The 22,521-nt window shown below is 34.5% G+C and overlaps 1 protein-coding gene across 1 annotated transcript; it reads right to left on the reverse strand.

Moving 5' to 3' along the window:
• Positions 1-451: 451 nt before the first annotated feature.
• cuedc2 (CUE domain containing 2) lies at positions 452-8,647 on the reverse strand. Its single transcript, XM_073834999.1, has 9 exons — positions 8,510-8,647; positions 7,829-7,903; positions 7,590-7,733; positions 7,409-7,470; positions 4,531-4,655; positions 4,272-4,442; positions 1,826-1,890; positions 1,667-1,727; positions 452-1,581 (listed from the first exon to the last, which is right to left on the reverse strand). The coding sequence occupies exons 2-9, from the start codon at positions 7,900-7,902 to the stop codon at positions 1,435-1,437; spliced, it is 849 nt and encodes a 282-aa protein (XP_073691100.1). The 5' UTR covers position 7,903; positions 8,510-8,647; the 3' UTR covers positions 452-1,434.
• Positions 8,648-22,521: the final 13,874 nt, after the last annotated feature.

Raw genomic sequence — 22,521 nt, forward strand, 5'->3', positions numbered from 1 at the left:
ATTGAAGTCCACTATATGGAGAAAAATCCTGGAATGTTTTCCTCAGTAAACCTTAATTTCTTTTCAACTGAAGAAAGAAAGACAGACATCTTGGATGACATGGGGGTGAGTAAATGATCAGGAAAATTTTATTTTGGAACTGAAATAATCCTTTAAAAAGAATTAACAGGTGTTCTAGGGTTGTTTAATGTGCTTTAGAGCTTGATCTAAGCTGTGTAAAAATGTAAGAGAGTAAAATCTGTTACTTCAAAAAATATCTGCATAATTTTTGAAGTTCTCAGCCCTGATTTTTGAGTGGCTTAAAGTGGCTTGCATCTGTTTTTCATGTCTTTAAATTAAAACATGGATGCATATCTTTAAACACAGCCTCATTATGCTCTTCAATGAAAATCAACGTTTTCAAACCAGTTTTAAGAAATTTAAAAGTAGACAACTGAGGAAAGACACAACATTCATAAAACATCAATTCTTTACTAGTTACTCTCAAAAACATCATCAGTCCTTGAAAAATAATGTTAATATATTTGAATGTAATCACCGCACTTCAGTTTTCAGGGCCATGGTGGAGCTGGGTGGAGGTGACTGGTAATGTTGACAGCTGATACTGCAAACTATGCCACAGACAACATGGTCTACATGTAAACAGAGTACATCAAGCACAAACAAACCTCAAAAAAATACTGGTGTAATATGGATATGATAATACAGTTGTTAATAGTGAACACAAAGCACATCCATTACTAAAACTATGCAAAGCCAGCTAACTACACAACACAGAGAAACTACCTCTAGTAAATATGCAGACAAAGGTTTAGTCAATCCTAAGCTTGTCCAGTGTATGTGAAGAGCTGGCAGACCTTGTTTGTGAACTGCAACTAAAACCAACTGTTACACAGACCCTGCTATGCTTTGTCTCTGTAGGAACATATATGGAGTCTTTTTATTTCTGTATATGAAAATAAACAGAGAGTGCAAAATACAAACACTGATGTTCAACTATTTCGCATCACCGAAAATGAGCTAAACTGGCTGATTTTATAACAAAACAACCACTTAGCAGAACATTTGAATGACTTTCCATAAAATTATGTGTAAAACAGGGTTTGGCTTAAAGAAAACAGTCAAATGTAAACACCTTCATGTTTTTAGGAACAGCTTAAGGTTTTAGTAAAAAGTAGTTAAAAAATAAATACAGTAACACATAGGACTCAAAAAAAAGAGACCTGCTGGGAGACCACACAGAACAGCAAATCAAACATCAAAACTCCCAAGGAACAAAAACTCCAGCACCATGTATGTAAATGGACACACATTTGGACCAAGATACATTTAAATTAAAACAAAATCATTTGTTTCCAGTCACAGATAACCAGACACAAATATCCAAAACAAAGAGGGTTGACTTTGAACGGTCCATCAACAAGATGACTTTCATCAATGAAAGCGATATTTGCGTGCTGGTTTGAGACTAACGTAAGTCTTCTTCATGTCATCTGATTCTTCTTTCTTGACTAGATGGTAGCGCTCTCCCTTTGTGGTGACCACCTGACTGCCGTGATAGCGCACCAGTTTCTTAGGAGCCTGCAGATGATCATATAGGATTAATATCTACATGATTTATCAATGTTATACAATGCAAACACTAAAAATGACACAAAAACCTCACATCTTTTGGAGTGACTGGCCTGTGCACTTTCTTGTCTTCTTCATCATCAACCAACATGTACCTATGGAGTCCAAACATTTGATTTAACATTGTTTTCTAAATCCAATATAGCATGTTTGTGAAAGAGATTAAAAGAATGAGAGCAAGGTAACAACTTACTTTTCTAAAATGCTCGCTTTGAGTTTCTGATCAACTTCAGCAGAAACGGTCTTCCCTTGGTTTGCCTGAAAAAATGAAATATAAGGCATCAGTGTTATTTTAGTTCTTTTTTTGTCTATTGGGAAACATGTAACTATCTTCTGTAGCCTCTGAAGGGCAGCACTAAATGATAAAATATAATAGTTAGGTAAAATAAGAAAAATGTACAGATCATTCTGTTCAAAATTTTCACCCTTGGCTCCTAATGCATGGTTTTTCCTTCTGGATCATTAATGAGCATTTAAACCTTCTGTAATAGTTGCATATGAGTCCCTCAGTTGTCTTCAGTGTGAAAATATGGATCTCAAAATCATACAGTCACTGTTGGAATAGGTTCAAATACACAAAAATGCTGGAAAAAAATTTCGGACCTGCAGAATTTTTCTGAAGAACAGCGGGCAGTTTAATTGTTCAGGACAAACAAGGGACTCATGAACAACTATCATTAAAAAAAAAAACCCAAACAGCTGTGGATTATTCAGGTAAGAACACAGTATTAAAAACCTGTGTTTGTGTGCTTTTGTAATTTTTTTTTCTATTTAGCTTTAATTCATTTTTGGTAATTTTAGTACTTAAACTTTTACTTTGGCAAATATATGACAAGATTTATCATTTCTTCTTTTTTTGTTTTACTTAAAGGAACCGTATGTAAGACATTTATGTCAGTTAATCATAAAATGGCCCTGACATGTCACTAGACATTAAGAAATCATGTTCATTTCAAATACTTATATCACTGACAACAGTGGTCCGGCCAGGATACTGTCATTTAAAAGTGCAAGTTGCAGCCCTCAACTGATGTTATTGTTGTCATTTTGTGTTTTGGTCTGAGGCTCCACCCTCCAGCTATCTACCAATCACGAAGTCAGTAGAGTTTTGTCATCAGGGTTGCCAGCTCTGTTCCAGCTGCAGCTATGAATGTGTCGGATAAAACATGTATAACGTTACGAAACCTAAAAGACCTCGTTATGAATCCGAAATACGTCGTGACAAAGTCTGAAATAAAACAAGGATTTGTATAGGAGATGCCTTTGAAAGATGGAGACGGCCGAAAACGGAGAAGAATTTGAAGACCGACGCCATTGTTGCTGATTTTCTCCTGGACAGGTAAGATTCATCTATGTTTGGCTAACTTTGCTTCCGTACACAGTGGATTTTCCACGGTCGCCCATGCTAAATGCGTTCATAAAAAGCTTTGTATCGCACCACTAGCAGAGTATGAAAACAATCTATGTTCTGATTGAAATGTGGTATTACAGTACATCTTTACGAAATATTTGGCTAATCGCCATCTGTAAATTTTTGCGATACGTAATTACTTCGCAAAACATCTCTTGTGAAGCATAAACATAATTAACAGAAGAAAAACAAATTACTGTGTAGGACTCGTCACTTGCCGTTGGAAGCTCCTTGTAGCAGCCTACTCCTGCAGCTTAGCTGGCAACCTCGAGTCAGGGGGGGAGCGGGAGGGGATACACCGTTCTACAGTATTTTGAAAGTGATTGCAGTACCAGTTTTGGCCACAATCTTACATACGGTTCCTTTAATTTTTTCATCTAAAATTTATAATTTATTTTTGCTTTATTTCAATTAAAGGATTAGTTCACTTCCAGAATAAACATTTCCAGATAATTTACTTACCCAAAAGTCATCCAAGATGTTCATGTCTTTCTTTCTTCAGTCGCAAAGAAATTAATTTTTTTGAGAAAAACATTACATTTTTCTCCATATAGTGGAGAAATTTCAGTTTAAATGCAGCTTCAAAGGGCTCTACACAATGCCAGCCAAGGAATACAGGTCTTATCTAGCGAAATGATCAGTCATTTTCTGAAAAACGTATATACTTTTTAACCATAAATGCTCGTCTTGCACTAGCTCTGTCTTCATGCTTTGCATAATCACACTGGAGAAGTAAAGTGCAGTTAGTTCTTCATCTGTGTACTTTTCCAACGTTGTTGTTTTACCTTATTTTGTAAAGGCCATTTGACTTTCTTTGCACATTTGCTAAATAAACACTGGTTTAGTACTTGTGCATGTGTGCAGGATTACATAATGTGTGACATTAAACTAGTGCAAGACGAACATTTGTGGTAAAAAAACTATATAAATTTGTATTTTTCTTAGAAAATGACAGATCATTTAGCTAGATATTATTGGGAACCATAGTCCACTATACGGAGAAAAATCCTGGCATGTTTTCTTCAAAAAACTTAATTTCTTTGCGACTGAAGAAAGAAAGACATGAACATCTAGGATGACCTAGGGGTGAACTGATTTATGACATCTATTACATCTATTAAATATAAAAACAACTGATCTTGAATAAAAAAAACTATAAAGGGCAAAAAGAATATTTACATATTATTGTATCTATAATCAATTTCTTCTTCAGTGAAAGCGAACTTACATTGAGAGATGTTGGGAACGTAAGCTGGACATCTCCCTCAATAATGAGACGAACAGCTTCCTCCATGTCTCCTTTAGCAATAGACAGTGCACTTCTGGCCTCAGTCACACTGCATTTAGGAAACATCTCAAGAAGATGTTGCTCCTGTGTGTCCCACGATGATTCACTAACCTGAAAACACATTCCCAAACACATATTCATTTGCAAACCAGCTTGCCAGCATCTGGTACATTGTGAATGTGCTTAAAAGGCCCATTACCTGAGCTGTGGCTCCCTCTGCTTGTAATGCAAGGTTGTGTGTCTTTTCTCTTGAATCTCCATAGGTTAAAGAAGAGCTTTCTGAGAGGGGAAATTTACCTTCTTCTATTTTTATCTCTCCAGATTCTTAAACACAGACACAAATCACATGTCAGCGTGTAATGCAAAAAATGATTGATTCCACGTCAGACGGGTGGGGGTTAAAAAGGTTATACATTTATTCAAAGTTTTCAAAAGTTATATATATCTTCGACTATAAAAATAAATGCCAAAATGAAAAGAATAGAAGCAATAACAAGAATCACATTATTAATGACTGTTAATTCCATTAATGTAATTTTGATTAAAAGAAATAAACATATTTGTTCCTAATTCCAAGCGGTCAATAATTAAATCATTTGTCAATCTGATCAAATGAAGTCTAATTAAATATAGTCTAATTAATCAAAGTTGAATTAAAGATGTAAGCCAAATTCAAAGCTAGTCAAATTTGAGAGAAGTAAGTCTAATAGAAATATTACACTGTCTAGGTGCACCCAGGATCAGAATAAAAGATAGAGAGCGGAGAGAAAGAAGAAGTAAGAAGTGTGAAGTCTCCGATCTGCAACCAGACAGTACAGGAAGTCTATAGGACACTTATACATCTAATTTTGATTTAAGAACACATTACTTATGTGTCAGCTTGTGACCAAAAGTGTTAGTAATTTGCATGTTTGCCCACCAACCCAAACTTTAAAAAGGCACATTTACTAAGAAGTACTTCTTGTTCTAAGAACAGCGATCTGTCTGTTGAAGTTGATGATAGATATGATAAAATGTATGTGTTACATAGCAACAGCATACAGTCTCATGTCATGTCTCAAAGGTCAGTCAGGGTAAAACTGTTAGAGCATTGAATACATATTTTCCAAAAGATATAATATAATATTTTATAAGACATTCATAATACAGCTAATAATGAAAATGCAAATTCTTGTTAATTTCAGTAAGTCGACACATCAGCGACATTTTCTTATTTCTTCACATAAGTGTGTCTGTCCTGTGCATCTGCTAATAGAATGTTCAATCAATTACTGTCATGTTTTGTGCTGTACTATTCGTTCAGACCAGGAAAAAACATTTGGAGTACTATAGACTGACAAAATTTGTAACAAATTAAGAAGAAGAGTGCAAAACAAAAGGCGTTTGTGGTTGGCCAAACCAAACTAGGATTTCCAGGCAAGAATCTTGACAACATTTGTGTTTGTTCTTATCATTTCCAGCCAGGAAGGTGAAATATTTGGCTAATAACTTAATTAATACTGCTTGTATGTATCTTTACCACCTATTAACTTTAGTTTGTCAAAATATTGCGCATTTCCTGCTTACTATATGATTTAGCAGCTTCCACATGTTTTTTTCCTCCATGGTTTAGACAGCATAAATTAGCAGAACATCGTATTCAGTAGTAGAGTTGGGGTACTCGGACTTGTACTCGGACTCAAGTCCGGTCTCGAGTAGAATTGTTAGCGGACTCGGATGCATTTTGACTCGGACTCGAGCTTTTCGGACTCGGGAATTTTTGCCGAGTCCAGGGACAGTTGACGGATATTTTACTGACTCGATGCATTATTACGAAAGTGACATTCAGTATTCACACGTGTTTAAAAGTCTAGCCAGTAATTGAAAGCCTGCTGGTTTCTTTGCATACATACACCCAAAGTGTGCTCACCAAAAGCGCCTCTCAGTCAGCGTGCGAATGCTGAATTAAGTTTTCTTTTGCATGTTATTGCTACACACTTACACGACAAGTAATGTCAAAATACACCGTTTTTGAGAGTATTCATGCAAATGCATTCGGTTTTGTCTTGAGTGAATTTGAACAAAATATACGATCTGTGCGTCATATTACATTTACCTATTTGATCTCACAATTTAGATTTTTTTTTTTTAAATGTCGTTTATTTGTTGTATTTCGTACTTTAAAACTCAATTTAACTCAACCGTAGCGAGTTTGTCAGTTCTGAGGGGACAAATGCCAGAAGTGTGGGATATTTTGAGCTGAGGGGAAAAGGGAGAATGTCTTTTCTTATCAGAATTGTGAGATATAATCTTGGAATTGTGAAAGTCAGAATTTTGGAATATAAACTCAAATTTACTTTTGTTTTACTCTTTTATTCCATGGCTTCAATAGACTGCTACTTAAAACTGTCATTAACCCTTACAGCCTCATTTTCATCCAAGCATTTTTTTTAAAATGCCATCTACCCTGTCTAAGGTCTAATCATTCATCATATAAAACCCAAAACACAGCCACAATCAGAGATGAGAGGTGCATTCTGTGCTCCTCAGGCTCCATTGAATTTATACATTTACTATATAACAACAAATAAAGTCAAGTCCCGTCCTATAATTTTTCACATTCTAAAAGCTGAAATATATTACAATACATAAGCTATAACTTCTGTTACTTGACTTTAAGTTTGCTGAACAGGACACTAATTATGGTGTGAAATCAAAAATCAAAAAGGCAATATGCAATAGAGGTTTGCTTTTGTTACATTTAAATTGTCATTGCCTTATTCTAGTTGTAAAGGTTAAAACAAGGTTAAGATACTGACAAACAGTAGTGTTTAGTTGGACTCGGACTCGACCTATTTGGACTCGGACTTGAGCCCGACTCGCCCCATTTTGGACTCGGACTCAAATTAGGTGGACTCGAACCCAACACTATTCAGTAGTACATTAACTGTGCAATCCATGCAGTTGTTTACATCCGAGTATCGTCAGTATGGCTGCGCATCCGGGTAACTGACCAAACCATGACCTTTTTTTGGTTAATCTGCTTTTATGACAAAATGAAATATATAGAATAATAATAATATGAAAATGAAAATTACCTGTGTCACGGGCTGAGGCCAACTTTGATGCTAGGTTAAACATCATTTCACAAACTTTGACACTACAAGACAGACAAAAAAAATTAAATCCAAAATGCATTAAAATATTACACAGTTTGTTAAATATAAAATTACTGTAAGTCTCAATAGGATTAAACGTGAAAGATCTGCCCACAGTTACCTGTCAATTTCTGAAAAACCAGGAATGTAGGCCTCCAACATTTCAACAAACACCTCAACATCAAAGTTTTCCTCCACACTTTCTTGAGATCCCAAATCCTCCAGAACCCCAGTAATGTAGGATAATATCACATCATCTAGAGTACTGATCAAAATAAAAACAAGTCGTTGGTATATTTTAATAAGTGAAGAGAAAAAATAACTTTAATTAATTAAAGGTATAAAGTGACACGCCCTCACCTCAGATCCGCTTGAGGAATATATGACAAAATGAAGTCGTACAGCGCGTCGTGGATTATTTTTTGAAGATCCATCCTACACGCAGCCGAAACAAAAACATGAAGAGAGAACAAAAAAGCAATGACAACTTGTTAGAGAACCATATTTGAAGCTTTAAAACAGGTATGTTACGGAAAACAAATACTACATCACTGTGGCAGCGTGTTGGATATCGTGCTCAACATGTGAATAGATAACTGATATCAAAGTGAAGGTCAAACAAACAAAAGTGTGCATAGCTTTGGTTATCAGCAGTTTCAAATCCTGCGAAAAGTTGCAAATAACTTTTTTTTCCCATAGGGCCTAAATAGTCCAAAAACAGATTTTTGTTTTACGGGCTTCGACATGAAAGCAAATTGCAAACACATATTTTGAGTTCATATGTCGGAAACATGTTTGCAAAACGTCAACATTTGCACGCAATCTCCACATTGTTTTGGCGTTTAATCACACGATCAGTCTTAGGTTTTACATTTAAGAAACACGGTGAACAAATGATACGCATTCATCCGCTGTCAAATAGACTCATTTGATAGCGATATCATGGTTTGTTTATCTCTGCTCCCTGCTGCAGTTGGGTAGCCGATGGCTAACTAGCACAGTCCAATAACAGGCGCAAAGGCCTTTGGATGTTCAGCTCACCTTTGGATCAAACCGGACAACTAAAAGAATAAAAAAGGAAAAAATCAGTTCGGAGAAATTAATAAATTGTGTTGGCAAGCTGCAAATAAATCGTAAAACGTTTAGCTAATTCATTAGCCCTACGCGCGGTCGCTGAGGTTCAAAACCTTTGACGTCACGTCCGCTTTAATGTAAACACACCCTCGTGTCACTGTTTTGATTGCATTTACAGCGTCGAGCAAACGTATTTTATTCTCTCTATTCACAGAGCTGTGCTGTAGTACAGATTTATCCCTGGAGTTGAAATGTTTAATGTGTTACATGTATTGTTTTGGGCTTCTATAGTTGATTGTGCTTGATTATGATTAGTGATATATTTTAATAGAACATTTGTGTCATCATATCATTCACAAACAAAGGCCAAGGTAAGGCACCCACAGCAATTTTTTTGGGTTGTTGTCAACCAGTTGCAGGTAGAGATTGAACGTTTTGAGTAATTTTAGGTTTAAGTGTTAGAGAACAATGCAAATTTTCATTGTTTTATTTCTAAATTTGTCACAATGATAAATAAAAATTGGACAATAGCAATAAAAACATGTAAATAAATTATATGTGATGCATATTTTATAAATAATAATGATGATAGAACAAACTACGTATTTATTATTTATACTAATAATATTAAATTATTTTTATATAAATTAATACATTTAATAATAAACATATATTTTATTTATAGATTTATTTATAGATACACAGCCTTTTTATTGCTATCATAACTACTATAATAATAATTGTATTTTTGACATCATTCTTGAGCATAAAATATAAATATTTTCATTTACATTTATTTATTATTTTATTTATTGCAGGCATAAATAATAACTACCACTATAATAATAATTTTGTCATTACATATTTGTTGTTGTACACACATAATTTTTTATCTCTGTTTCTGTTTTGACCTCTATAGGCCAAAAAGCAATGGGTTGTAAAATTGATAAAAAGTGATAGTAAAGACTTCAATTGTTAGAAAAGATTTGTATTTAGAATAAATGCTGTTATTTTTAATAATTATTAATATATATATTTACATTTACTTATTATTTAATTTATTGCAGGCATAAATAACTACCACTGTAATAATAATTTTATTTATGTCATTACATATTTGTGGTTATACATTGCAAATTATTTTTTTTTATCTCTGTTTAATTTTGACCTCTTTAGGCCAAAAAACAATGGGTTTCTCACTTGAAAATGAATGGCTGTTATATGAATTGAAAAAATATGCAAATAATACACTGAATTAGTTACTTTACCTGTAAAACGCTGTTGTTTTCTGTGGAATGTGATCTAGCAAAGGATGTTATTTATTTGTAGACCCAATACTGATTCAAAAAATTAAATTGTCCGTTATTTATCTGTCTCTAATAGCTAGTACTGTCTGTGGTGTTTCACTGATCTTTTATAAGGCCCTTCCTCACATACGTCAGCATCTGTTAGCACACATATAAGGGGTAAAGCGAGCTCCAGTGTTATTACACTAGTGTATGCTGTCACGCCTCCTGATTACAAATTGGTTTCATAGATGTTTAGCGCTGCATAATTAATGCTTCATCACGCGTGTGTGTTTTATCCAGCTGCACTGTTTCATTATTAGTACGGGAAATACAGTACATGAGGCTGATAATGAGTCTAGGAGAAGACGTCTCATCCTGGCTGGACTCTATTCAACCCTCTTGGGTCAGTGGCATGTAGAATTGTCTTACAAACTGAATGCATGAATGAAAAGCATTCCTATTCCTTATATACACACACACACACACACACACACACACACACACTGGTTTACATGTTTTATGGGGACATTCCATAGGCGTAATGGTTTTTATACTGTAAAAACCGTACTTTCTATCGCCCTACACCTACCCTACACCTAAACCTAGCCCTCACAGGAGATTGTGCACACTTTTACTTCATCAAAAAAACTCATTGTGCATGATTTATAAGCCTGTTTCCTCATGGGGACCTGAGAAATGTCCCCACAAGGTCAAAATCTACTGGTATTCCTATCCTTGAGGGGACATTTGGTCCCCACAACGTGATGAATACCAGGTACACACACACACACACACACACACACACACACACACACACACACACACACACACACACACACACACACAGTCAGTATATATTAAAAATGTAGTGTTCATTTCTTAATACTAGACTTGTTAATGCAAAAACACAGCCTAATCGTATGGATAGTAGATGCTAGCTTTTAATGGGCATCAGATAATAAGCATTCTTAATTATAAATGCATATGAGGTATTCATAGGAAAAAAGGCTGTAGGGTATGATCGTGATGTTAGTTACATATTCTAGAGGTGAATTAAAACAGTACATTTGTGTTTTTACTGGGTTAAGAGAAGTCAAGTGAAGTAATCTACACTGCGGTTCAAGTGTGAGATCAGTAAGACTTTTAATGTTTTTTAAACAAATTTTTTCTGCTCATTATGGCTGCATTTATTTGATTAAAAATACAGGAAAAACAGTAATATTATGAAATATTATTGCAATTTAAAATATCAATTTTTTTTATTTGAATATACTTCAAAATAGATTTTATTCTTGAATTTTCAGCATCGTTACTCCAGTCTTCAGTGTCAAATGATCCTTCGTTCGTTTGTAAAATTGAAAAAAAAAATAATAATAATAATAAATTGGAACATCTTATACTTTTTTTCCAGGATTCTTTGATAAATAAAAACTTAAAAAGAATAACATTTATTCAAAATAGAAATCTTTCGTAACAATATAAACTACAGTTCAAAGTTTGGGGCCAGGACATTTTTTTTTCTTCTTTCTTTGCAATAAAAATTTCAGCAAGGATGTGTAAAATTGATTAAAAAGTGATTGTAAAGACTTATATTTTTAGAAAAGATTTGTATTTAGAATAAATGCTGTTATTTTTAACTTTTTATTCATCAAAGAATCCTGAAAAAAGTATTACTGGTTCCAAAAAAAAAAAGAAAAAAGAAAAAAATGAAGCAGCACAACGGTTTCCAAAACTGTTATTTTAAATTGAAATAATATTTTATAATATTATTTTTTCTGTATTTTTAAAAAAATAAATGAAACTTTGATTAGCATAAGAGACTTCTTTAAAAAACATTAAAAATCGTACTGATCCCAAACATTTAAACGGCAATGTACCTCTTATTTATTGTTAAGTAAATACAGAGGCTAATTGTTACTATAAATGGGGTAAGTTGTCACAATTGCATTTTGTAAACCAGTAAAAATATAAAAAGAAATTGTGATAAATTAATAGTTGAAATATTAAAAAAATGTGACAACTTGGATTTGAAATATTTCTAGACCTGTTAATGTTTCAGTTAAAATCTACCTAGTTTCATTGTGGTCTGTTGTTACCCAGCAGCTTTAGAAAATCTAGGTGTTTTCAATTCAGTCAGTGGGATAAATTGTGATATAGATTTGGAGATCTATTGAAAATGTCTGGTGAGATTCACGGTGTGAACGCTAGGTGGCTGCATTGAGGCGTGATACACTTTTGCATCGTTACTGTTGACTTTAACGGAAACATTGAGGCAGTTTATAAATCGGGAAATGTGATATTGTTCAGAAAAACCAACTTTACATATAATATTTAAAGGGTTTACAGAACATTTTTAAAGTCTAGTTTCTGAAAGTTCGTTTTGTATTGCTTCTAGAAATAGTGTTTTGTCTGTTGGGTTTAATAGCAAATCTTTTTCTATAGAAAAACATTTAATCAGTTAATATAATATAGCTTATTTATTTTCTGAAATACTAAAATAAATGGATGTAATTTATTTTTCATTGTAAAATCTGAAATATGAAAATGTAGTTTAAGTAATGGATATACAAAATTATCTAATCAAAATTTTCAGAACTTTATATTTTAAACTTTCATAGGGGTACTAGAGGCACTGTTATAGTTGGCCTAGTCTTTCCTTGCATTCCCTTATTTGCCATTACTGACACAAGATAACTATTTTCCAGTTGAAGGCATGATGTGTCCCATCTGCCAGTGTGCCAGAACCCTTGAGCTCAAGGTAGGCCATAGAGACCCTGTACTGAACCTGCAGGGACCCCTGTGTCATGAAGCACATCCCGTAACAGAGCTTTAACATACTGTATGAAACACAATACACTTACATATGTTAAAATGTTCTGAACAGCTCAGACGTTTGTTAAACACACCTGGTTGTTGCTCCGTGCGCTCAGAAACCAGATGAGAAGTCACAAACGTACAACTGTATTGTGAAAATCTGTTATCCATTGCGTATCAAAAGTTTAATTTAGGTTTCCGTCTAAAAATAGTTTCATTTTTAAAAAGGTTAATTTGGTAGGTGTCTTTTGATGACAGCTTTATCATTGTGTATTTTATTATATGTGACCCTGGACCACAAAACCAGTCTTAAGTAGCACAGGTATATTTGTAGCAATAGCCAACAATACATTGTATGGATCAAAATTATCAATTTTTCTTTTATGCCAAAAAATCATTAGGATATAAGTTAAGATCAGGTTCCTTGAAGATATTTAGTAAATTTCCTACCGTAAATATATCAAAACTTAATTTTTGATTAGTAATGTGCCTTGCATAGATCAATGGAAAGCTTATTTATTCAGCTTTCAGATCATGTATAAATCTTAATTTCAAAAATTGACCCTTATGACTGGTTTTGTGGTCCAGGGTCACATATCAGTATAAGTCTATTTTAGCGTGTCTTCTTAAAAATACAAATTTTTATATATATTTTACTATTTAATTATTTAATTTGCCTGTTATAAATGAATAACTACATCTAAAACATTTTGCATTTAAAACATTAAAAAGTAATTAAAAGGTTTTCAGTCCTAGTTACTGGTATGCTCAAGCATGTCATTCAGCAACGGAAGGCCAGGATACACAATGTGCATATTGTGTTAAAAGAGAAAGATTTCCATTTGATCAGACACAATGGAGGAAGACTTGATCTCTGCTTTGCAATTTCCTCTCCTTCGTTAGAGGAGCCAAACACGGTGCGAATAAATTTACTGCCAAATTAATTACCTTTTCCCCAACTTTAGACAATAATACCAGAAGCTGTCTGTCGGAACACATCTCTAATTATTTTATTAATGTTTGATTCACAGTTCAGGTACAGCGATTTCACATTTTTTATTAACTTTATTATACTTTGAAGTCAATGTGTATTATTATATATTAGATGATCTGAATTGAATTACCCAAGTGCCAAAATCAAATCAACAGATTTTTGTTTTCGTCTCACAGATATCGTTAAAAATTGAACAAATCTATTGTGTAATTGAAGCCACCGAGTTTTATTAATGAGCTTTTTCAAGCTTTCACAATTTGCCTCCTAAACCTCAAATGGTGAAATAAATGAATAGAATTTAATCACACAGTCATACTGCATGAAACTCTGCTTTCCATCAACACTTATATGAGAGGAAAAAAATTAGATTTAGTTTTAAATAATATGTTTTTTAACAGCGAACAATTTTTCACCTACATTCTGAGACGATATATACCGTTATCTTTTTTTTAAACGATTATAATTGTCCTTTTAAACTTGTGTGTTGCCAGGTGGTGATCTCTGACTCTTATCTTTATGAAAGACTAGTAGCAGGAAGCTCAATGTCAAACAGTAGCATGCATTCTGCAGGCATGGCAAACATTATTTAGACCCGCTTCTGTGGCCAGGGTATCAGGCTTGGGGGTCTGGAGCTGTATCAAGCCATCAGAGCTGGCTTATCCGGACTCCTGCAAGGCAATGCTTGCCTTCCCGTCTGGCTCCTGCTTAGATCCTGTCTCAAGGAAATAGGCACCAGACTGGCCACTGCTCCCTAAGACCCACTGCGAACAAGAGGCATAATGTGGTTTTGTGCAGTGGATGCCACTGAACTTGTCTGAATTTGTTGATTCTGAAATATATTTATTAGTTAAGCCACTACAAAGTAGCTTTCCTTAAATCGCATGTTTGTAATGTTTGGTTTCATATGAAATTATCCTGTTAATAGCGTTAACATGAGACAAACATTAAACCACCATGAGAGGTTTAGTTATGATATAAATCATTTTAAAAGGTCAGCTTGTCCTACAATGAACTCGTCTCTGCTTTTCTGAAAATCTCCTCTGGAATCGAGCACATACAGTGTATATGCATGGTACAGCATCTATATATGACAGATCTTATGGCTTATGATGTATGACGTACTTCATATCAAATGAAGACCTCGTTTCTGGCTCATACTTCTTATCAAGCCCGTTTGCGATATGACCCCGGCACTTAACTGGTTAAAGCGTGTCCGCAATCCATCTTCAGGACCCCCTGCATATTAACATTGATCTGTTGGAAATGAAGAACAGACGTGTGTTATCGTTTACAGTGGGAAAATTTTTCTTTTCATGATAGATCTGGAGAGCAACATTTCTGACAAATGGCCTTTCTAATGTGTTTTGTTTTCCGTCAATAGTGTGGCTCTTCTCTGGATTGTGGATCAATAGAAGCAAACGCTCTGTGTGGTAGGATTTAAAGGGATAGTTCAGCCAAAAGTGAAAATTCTGTCATTATTTACTCAACTTGTGTCATTTCAAACCTGTAGGTCTTTGTTTTGTACGTGAGACACAAAAAGAGTGATTTAGAAGAATGTTCAAGCTTCTCCTTTCCAAAATATGCTTTCTGAGTATCATCTTTTGTTCTCAGTGTAAGAATGAAATTCATACAAGTTTGGAATGATGTTGAGGGTGCGTAAATGATCACAGAATTGTCAGTTTTGGTTGAACTATCCCTTTAAGATTGCTCTTCAGCGGTTTCTTTCTTGCCTTTTGTACAAACTTTGGCAACGGTACTTTGCTTTTTATGTGTTAATACCCCTCTGTGTTTTTGAACAAGTCTGGAATATTCAATGGTGGGTAGTCCGTATGGGGGGGGAAAGCGTTTTTACCAGTGAACATACATTTTCAGGACTGTTTCCAGAGCTTTTGGGTGTCTCTCATGTGTGAGACTGCTCAGTGGAGAGTAGACTCCCCTCGGTAGAAACATCTGTTGTAGAAGGGCCTGTCACTTTCCCTTTTGTAGGCTCTGTCTCTTCCTCAGACTGAGACTGTCATCAGGTTTGATCATTTACGCGGCTCAGAGAATAATGTAGCAGAATTGGGCATGCGTTCATGCAGTTGAGTAACTCTGAGCATATACGGTTTTTCTCCTTCGGATTCCGTTTTTGAGCAGAGATGTTGTTTTTGTCACCAAAACCAAAATTAAAATCTTTTTTTTTTTCTTTAAATTTTAAATTGTGGCATATTTGTAACATTAGACTTTATATGCTTATGTAACGACTTGGAAAAGCCAAGAACCTTGACTTTAATCCTTCTTTATTTAGGCTTATGTCGTGATATTTATGTTGTGGCATTAACTTCAAAAATAACAGATAGACATGGGCAGGTAGGCTCATTCATTCAGCCTTATCTCAAAGTTTTCATAGATGAGATATACCTGTGTCTAAAATGGCCCAAAGGTGTGGTGTCTCTCAAGACAGACAGGAAATGTTTTGAGAGCTGCACCACAACAGTGCCACAAGGCTCCTCGCCTCCTTGTGTCTTCAGGTCAACTGCCATTTGTCTTGTGTCAGGGAGCACCTTGAAGTGATTCTTCATCTTATCTTGACATTAGAGCCACGTCAAAACATGATGTCTGTGCCACTGGAGGGAATCCATAAATAAAGCTGGAAATGCAATCTGAGCAAACAACTCAACCTTCATCTGCATTTATTAATACACTAAGGTGCTGCCATCGCTGAGTATGGAGGAGTGATTCAAGTCTAAGGACATAAGAATGAATTATGTGACATTTTGGGATAGTTAATACAGAAATATTTAGCTGTGGAATTGAAATCTTCCTCTGCGTCCCTTCTTTCATACCTAGGTACTGAAAAAGTTTTGTATGTGGTAGCTAATTTTTGTAAATGTGACTGCGACAATTGTGACTTTATTATAATTGCACCTTTATAGCTCGGCTGTATGGCTATTTTTTGTAAGTGTGACTTTATTTGTATTAACTGCAACTTTATATCTTACAGTTGTAGCTTTAATTTTGTAAATGTGACTTTATATCACAACTGACACTTAATATTGTGCAAGTTGTGACTATATTTTGTAACTGCAACTTTGTTTCTCACAACTGTAGCTTAAATTTTGTAAATGTGACTTTATATCAAAATTTAGACTTAATATTTTGCAATTATGACTTTTTAGTTACTGCAACTTTGTATTTCACAATTATAGCTTTAACTTTCGTAAATGTGACTTTATATCACAATTGAGACTTAATATTTTGCAGTTGTGACTATCTTGAGTAACTGCAACTTTGTATCTCACAATTGTAGCTTTAATTTGCTAAATGTGATTTTATATCACAATTGAGACTTTATTTTTAGTAACTACGACTTTGTACCTCACAAGTGTAGCTTTAATGGTGTAAATGTGACTATATATCACAATTGAGACTTAATATTTTGCAATTGTGGTCTTATTTTAAGTTACTGCGATTTTGTATCTCACAATTATAGAGTTAATTTGGTAAATGTGACTTTATATTTTATTTAAGACTTAATATTTTGCAGTTGTGACTATCTTTAGTAACTATGACTTTGTATCTCACAATTGTAGCTTTAATTTGGTAAATGTGATTTTATATTACAATTGAGACTTTATTTTTAGTAACTACGACTTTGTACCTCAAGTGTAGCTTTAATTGTGTAAATATGACTATATATCACAATTGAGACTTAATATTTTGCAACTGTAACTTTATTTTTAGTTACTGTGACTTTGTATCTCGAAATTATAGCTTTAATTTTAAAAATGTGACTTACTATTTTGCAATTGAGACTGTATTTTTAGTTGTAAAGCTACAATTGTAGCTTTAATTGTATAAATGTGATTTAATATTTTGCAATTGTGACTTTACTTTTAGTAACTGCGACTTTGTATCTTACAATTGTAGCTTTAATTTGGTAAATGTGATTTTATATCACAATTGAGACTTAATATTTTGCAATTGTGACTATTTTTAGTTACTGTCACTTTGTGTATCACAATTGTAGCTTTAATTTTGTAAATGTGACTTAATATTTTGCAATTGTGACTTTATTTTTAGAAACTGTGACTTTGTATCTCACAATTGTAGCTTTAATTTTGTATTTGTGACTCAATATTTGGCAGTTGTGACTTTATATTTTAGTAACTGTGACTTTGTATCACAATTGTAGCTTTATATCAGAATTGAGACTTAATATTTAGTAGTTTTAATTTTGTAAATTTGACTTAATAGTTTGCAAGTTTGATTATTATAATTGTAACTCAGAATGGTGTCTTTATTTTGTGTAAGTGTGAGTTTGTATCACAATTATGACTATATATCTAACAATTGTAAGGTTATTTCTTTTAAATGCAAGTTTATATTTCAACTTTTCAGAGCGCATTGTAACTAGTGGTTTTATTTCTCACAAAGTGACTTTATTTGTTACATTTTTACCTGTTTTATTTTCTAAAATAATAAAAATTGGGCTTCCCTACTTTGTCAAGTTGTGTGATATCGCTAATGAGCCTTTTGTACATTTTAGCTCAAACTGGCATCTGATTTCTGTTGGGAACATTTTTTCACTTCAATAAGATATTGATGAGGATTTCATTGTTACAACTATTATTGACACTTTAACAGTTACTTGATTAATAGCTCATGGCTATCTCTGTGCAGTTTAAGTAGTTTGAGTTGCCATAATTGGATTTGATTTTTTGCTCCTTTGTTTATTGTCATTGTAAATGCGGCACATATTTTTTCAGCACATGAAGTGCAGAGCAAAATGCACTTCTCCCAATTAGTTTAAGCTCAGCCAGACCTTTGCAGTTGGATGCACAGGTGGTTACAGGGTTCACCTGCCCTCTGTGAAGATTGTCTTGCTTATGAAAATACAGGTTATTTCAGGACGAAAACATGCTTGGCTTCAGCGTAAGGGCCCTGTGCCACTCTTGCCTGTCACCATATTGCTCATCTTGCACAGCGAGTGGAATTCCAGCCTCGGTCTGCCCGCTCTCTCGCCAATGTGTGTGTTTTGTTCAGAGACTGTATTCCATTCTTCTAACTTTGTTCCATTGACTGAGTTGCCCCGAGTGAGCTATGAGAGACGCTGGCTTTCTGTGCCAAAGGTACGCTAGCATTACTGTCTGAAGAAAATAAAGCTTGCTGTTTCGCTTTGCTGCCACCAGATGCAATTCGCAGCATGAAATACGGGCGGTAGTCTCTGGGCTCTGCGCTTTGTGCAAAAAAATTGCAGGGTGCATTCTACTCTAAACCCACCGTTTTCATTTTCAAATGATACAACTGTAGTCATTTGTCTTTTTTTGTGTTTGTCTTTCACTCATTGTGAAGCTCTGTATTTTTTTCTCAGAGGTGCATTAATTTATTATTTTTTATTTATTATGAAAGTGTCAGAAATTTTGTGCTCCCATAATTAAAGATGTAATAGATTTTGTCATCCAAATATAGAATGTATTAATCATGGTGTTCTGAAGTCCACATCTGTGGAAGTGTGTTGTTGTAGATTGGCTAATAATAATAATAATAATAATAATAATAATAATAAAGTGATTACAAGTTCCTGTCTGTTATCTACCGCAGACAATCCCTTGACACACAGTCTTTTTCCCATGGCCAATTACCAGATCACCTTTCCACGCTCCTGGTTTGTACGATTCCACACCTATGCTATAAAACGCAAAATGTTGTCTCTTCACCCGGTAAGACAACACCAGTTACTTGTAGTTACTGATTTGAGCTTCCCCCATCCACAAAAGCAGTTATAGCTTAAAGGTTAAAGTGTGTTTGTCCTACAAGCTGTTTTAAGAGGCATAGTTGTTTTAGCCTCACTTTTATTGACACTAACCTTTACAGTTTTTATTGTGATTTGCAGTATTTGTGTTAAGGTTTATATATATTTTGTGTATTTTTAAAGGTTATTTTGTGTTAAATGAAAGCTTCTTTAACTTAAATTTGGGATACACTGTATAAAAAAATTTTTTTTTCAAGTAAATAAAACCTATGTTTAATTCTTGTTACTTGCCGTTTGTAATTAATTGTCGAATGTACTAGCAATTTGTAAGTAAATTCGTTTCCTACACCATTTTTTTTTGTGTATGCATGTATGGACTTGTAAAAAATATATCATATATGTGACCCTGGACCACAAAACCAGTCTTAAGTCGCTGGGGTATATTTGTAGCAATAGCCAAAAATACATAGTATGGGTCAAAATTTTTGATTTTTCTTTTATGCCAAAAATCATTAAGAAATTTAGTAAAGTTCATGTTCCATGAAGATTTTTTGTAAAATTTCTACTGTAAACATATCAAAATGTAATTTTTGATTAGTAATATGCATTGTTAAGAACCTAATTTGGACAACTTTAAAGGTGATTTTCTCAGTCTTTTTGATTTTTTTGCACCCTCAGATTTCTGATTTCAAATAGATGTATCTCAGTCAAATATTGTCCTGTCCTAACAAACCATACATCAATAGAAAGCTTATTTATTGGGCTTTCATATGATGTATAAATCTCAGTTTTGTCAAATTTAACCTTATGACTGGTTTTGTGGTCCAGGGTCACATATATAAATATTATTTACAATTATTTACATTTATTTTTATAATTGACCTTATGAATTGTGTGTGTTAGATTACAAGGGCAATATAAATGTGTATGCAATGTAAGATTGTATTTGGTGCAAAAAACCCTTTTCTTATGGCATACAGTGTTGCCATTTTTGTTGTTTTTCTCCAAGATAATTAATATCGAAGCTTCCTCAAGGTGAAAAAGGCAGATCCGAGAGGCTTTTACATGCCTCCGATTTCCAGTGGAGCCCATGTCATTTTCATATTGATTAATTATCTCCCCCTCTGACGTTCCAGCAATGAACTGGCCCCTTCTCTATCTTGGAGATATATTTTATCTTCCTCCACCATTCATGTACACATTTATTGAATGTGGAGACCTCAGGATTCATCTTTTGGCCACCATAGAAGCATAACTAATGGCAACATTAGAGTGGTTTTGTGAACGAGGCGACCGGATGCAGGTTAACCAAGCAAGAAATAATCTAGGATTTTATATCCTGCATGAACGAGCATAGGATATGCCAGGAATAAATTCATCCCCCAAAATAATTTGGGAGGGTGCGTTTTCAATGGGACGGTTTTTGGGGAGTCGGATTGCCGCCGCTGATATGAAAGGAAGGGACTCGTATACGCATGTGTGGCATTTATAGGCAGATAATCGCTGTCAGTTTAATGTTTGGTCGAGGTCAAATGATCTATTTTGTCTCTGACCACACGTCTAGACAGCTGCCATTTAGAACTTCACGTTTCTTTGTGTGCATTCAAGGCTTGGCCCGTTCTACTTCTCCTGCCCAAACAAGGATTTTTTTCGAGCGGTTGACATTGCCACACAAGCTGTCTGTGGAATCCCCTTTAATTAAAGTGACATTTGAAGCTTTTCTTGGCCACTAATAAACCTGGAAACCCATTAAGATCTTCCTAATTACTCCGTTTGGGAGGAAGGAGAAACACATGGGCAGCCAGCGCAGGGGTTAGCCCGCTGGCATTTGGCCCCAGAAGCTTAGAGCCGCACAAAAGAAAATGTCCCCTCGGTTACCCATCCCTCCCAGCTGAGCTCTGCTCCCCCTTGTGTTTTTGCTCGCGATGAATGGAACTATATGACATGTCAGTCTTAGAGTGTCCATTCATGGAGTTGAGGGAATGTGTGAATGAAGCCTCTTAATTAGAGCGGCCTCCGCGAGTCACCTGACTCGTCATTAAGGTGGCATTAAGCAAGCCCTCTGTTTTAATACGACCAAGGGAGGGAGCGTCTCTCTTTGTGTGCGTGAGTCGGGCATGACAGTGAAGCGCTCGGGCCGAGATGAATTAAAGGGATAGTTCACACAAAACCGAAAGTTCTTGCGTTTTGAACTTACATTCATATTGCTGTATGACTTTCTTTCATCTGTGGATCACAAATGATAAAAGTGTTTTTTTCTATCATACAATGAGAGTGGGGTCCAGTGTTTGTTTTTTTTATCCATCAAACTTCATTGTATGGCCAAAATATTTCTCAGAATGTACTTGTTTTGGAGTTCTACAGAAGAAGTCAGTCCTGAAAGTTTAGAACAACATGATTGTGATTTAATGATGATAAAACCATTTTTAGTTAACTATTTCTATACACTCTTAAAAATAAAGGTGCTTCACGATGCCATAGAAGAACCTTTTTGTCTAAATGTTTCCATAAAGAACCTTTAACATCTGAAGAACTTTTCTGTTCTTTGTGGAAAAAGAAGGTTCTTCAGATTAAAAAAAGGTAAGAAAGAGATGGTTCTTTAAAGAACCTTTGACCGAATGGTTCTTTGTGGAACCAAAAATGGTTCTTCTATGGCATCGCTGTGAAGAACCTTTTAAAGCACCTTTATTTTTAAAAATGTGTAGGCAAGGTTTCCAAAACAGCATTTTAACATTCATTTAGGAACACAATGTGTGCTAGGTTCACTTTATTTACATCCACATAATTGCCTAAATATTCAGCCAAAATAAAAGGGATCGTTCACCCAAAAAATGCTAATTGTCTCATTAATTACTTACCCTAATGTCGTTCCAAGCCTTTGTTCATTTTTAGAACACAAATTAAGAAATCTGAGAACTTTCTACATCGTGGTACTCTCATGAATGGTGGCAGAACTGACATAAAAGAGAAGAAATTGTTAGAAGTCGATATTTCTATTTTCTTTGCGCACAAAAATATTCTCATAGCTTTATAAACATTATGGTTGAACCACTGATGTCACATGGACTATTATAGCAATGTCCTTACTACCTTTCTGAGCCTTGAATTTAAAAATAAAGGTGCTTTAAAAGGTTTTTCTCAGCGATGC

This window comes from Garra rufa, chromosome 2 (genome assembly GCF_049309525.1).
Source record: "Garra rufa chromosome 2, GarRuf1.0, whole genome shotgun sequence".
NCBI lineage: Eukaryota > Metazoa > Chordata > Actinopteri > Cypriniformes > Cyprinidae > Garra > Garra rufa.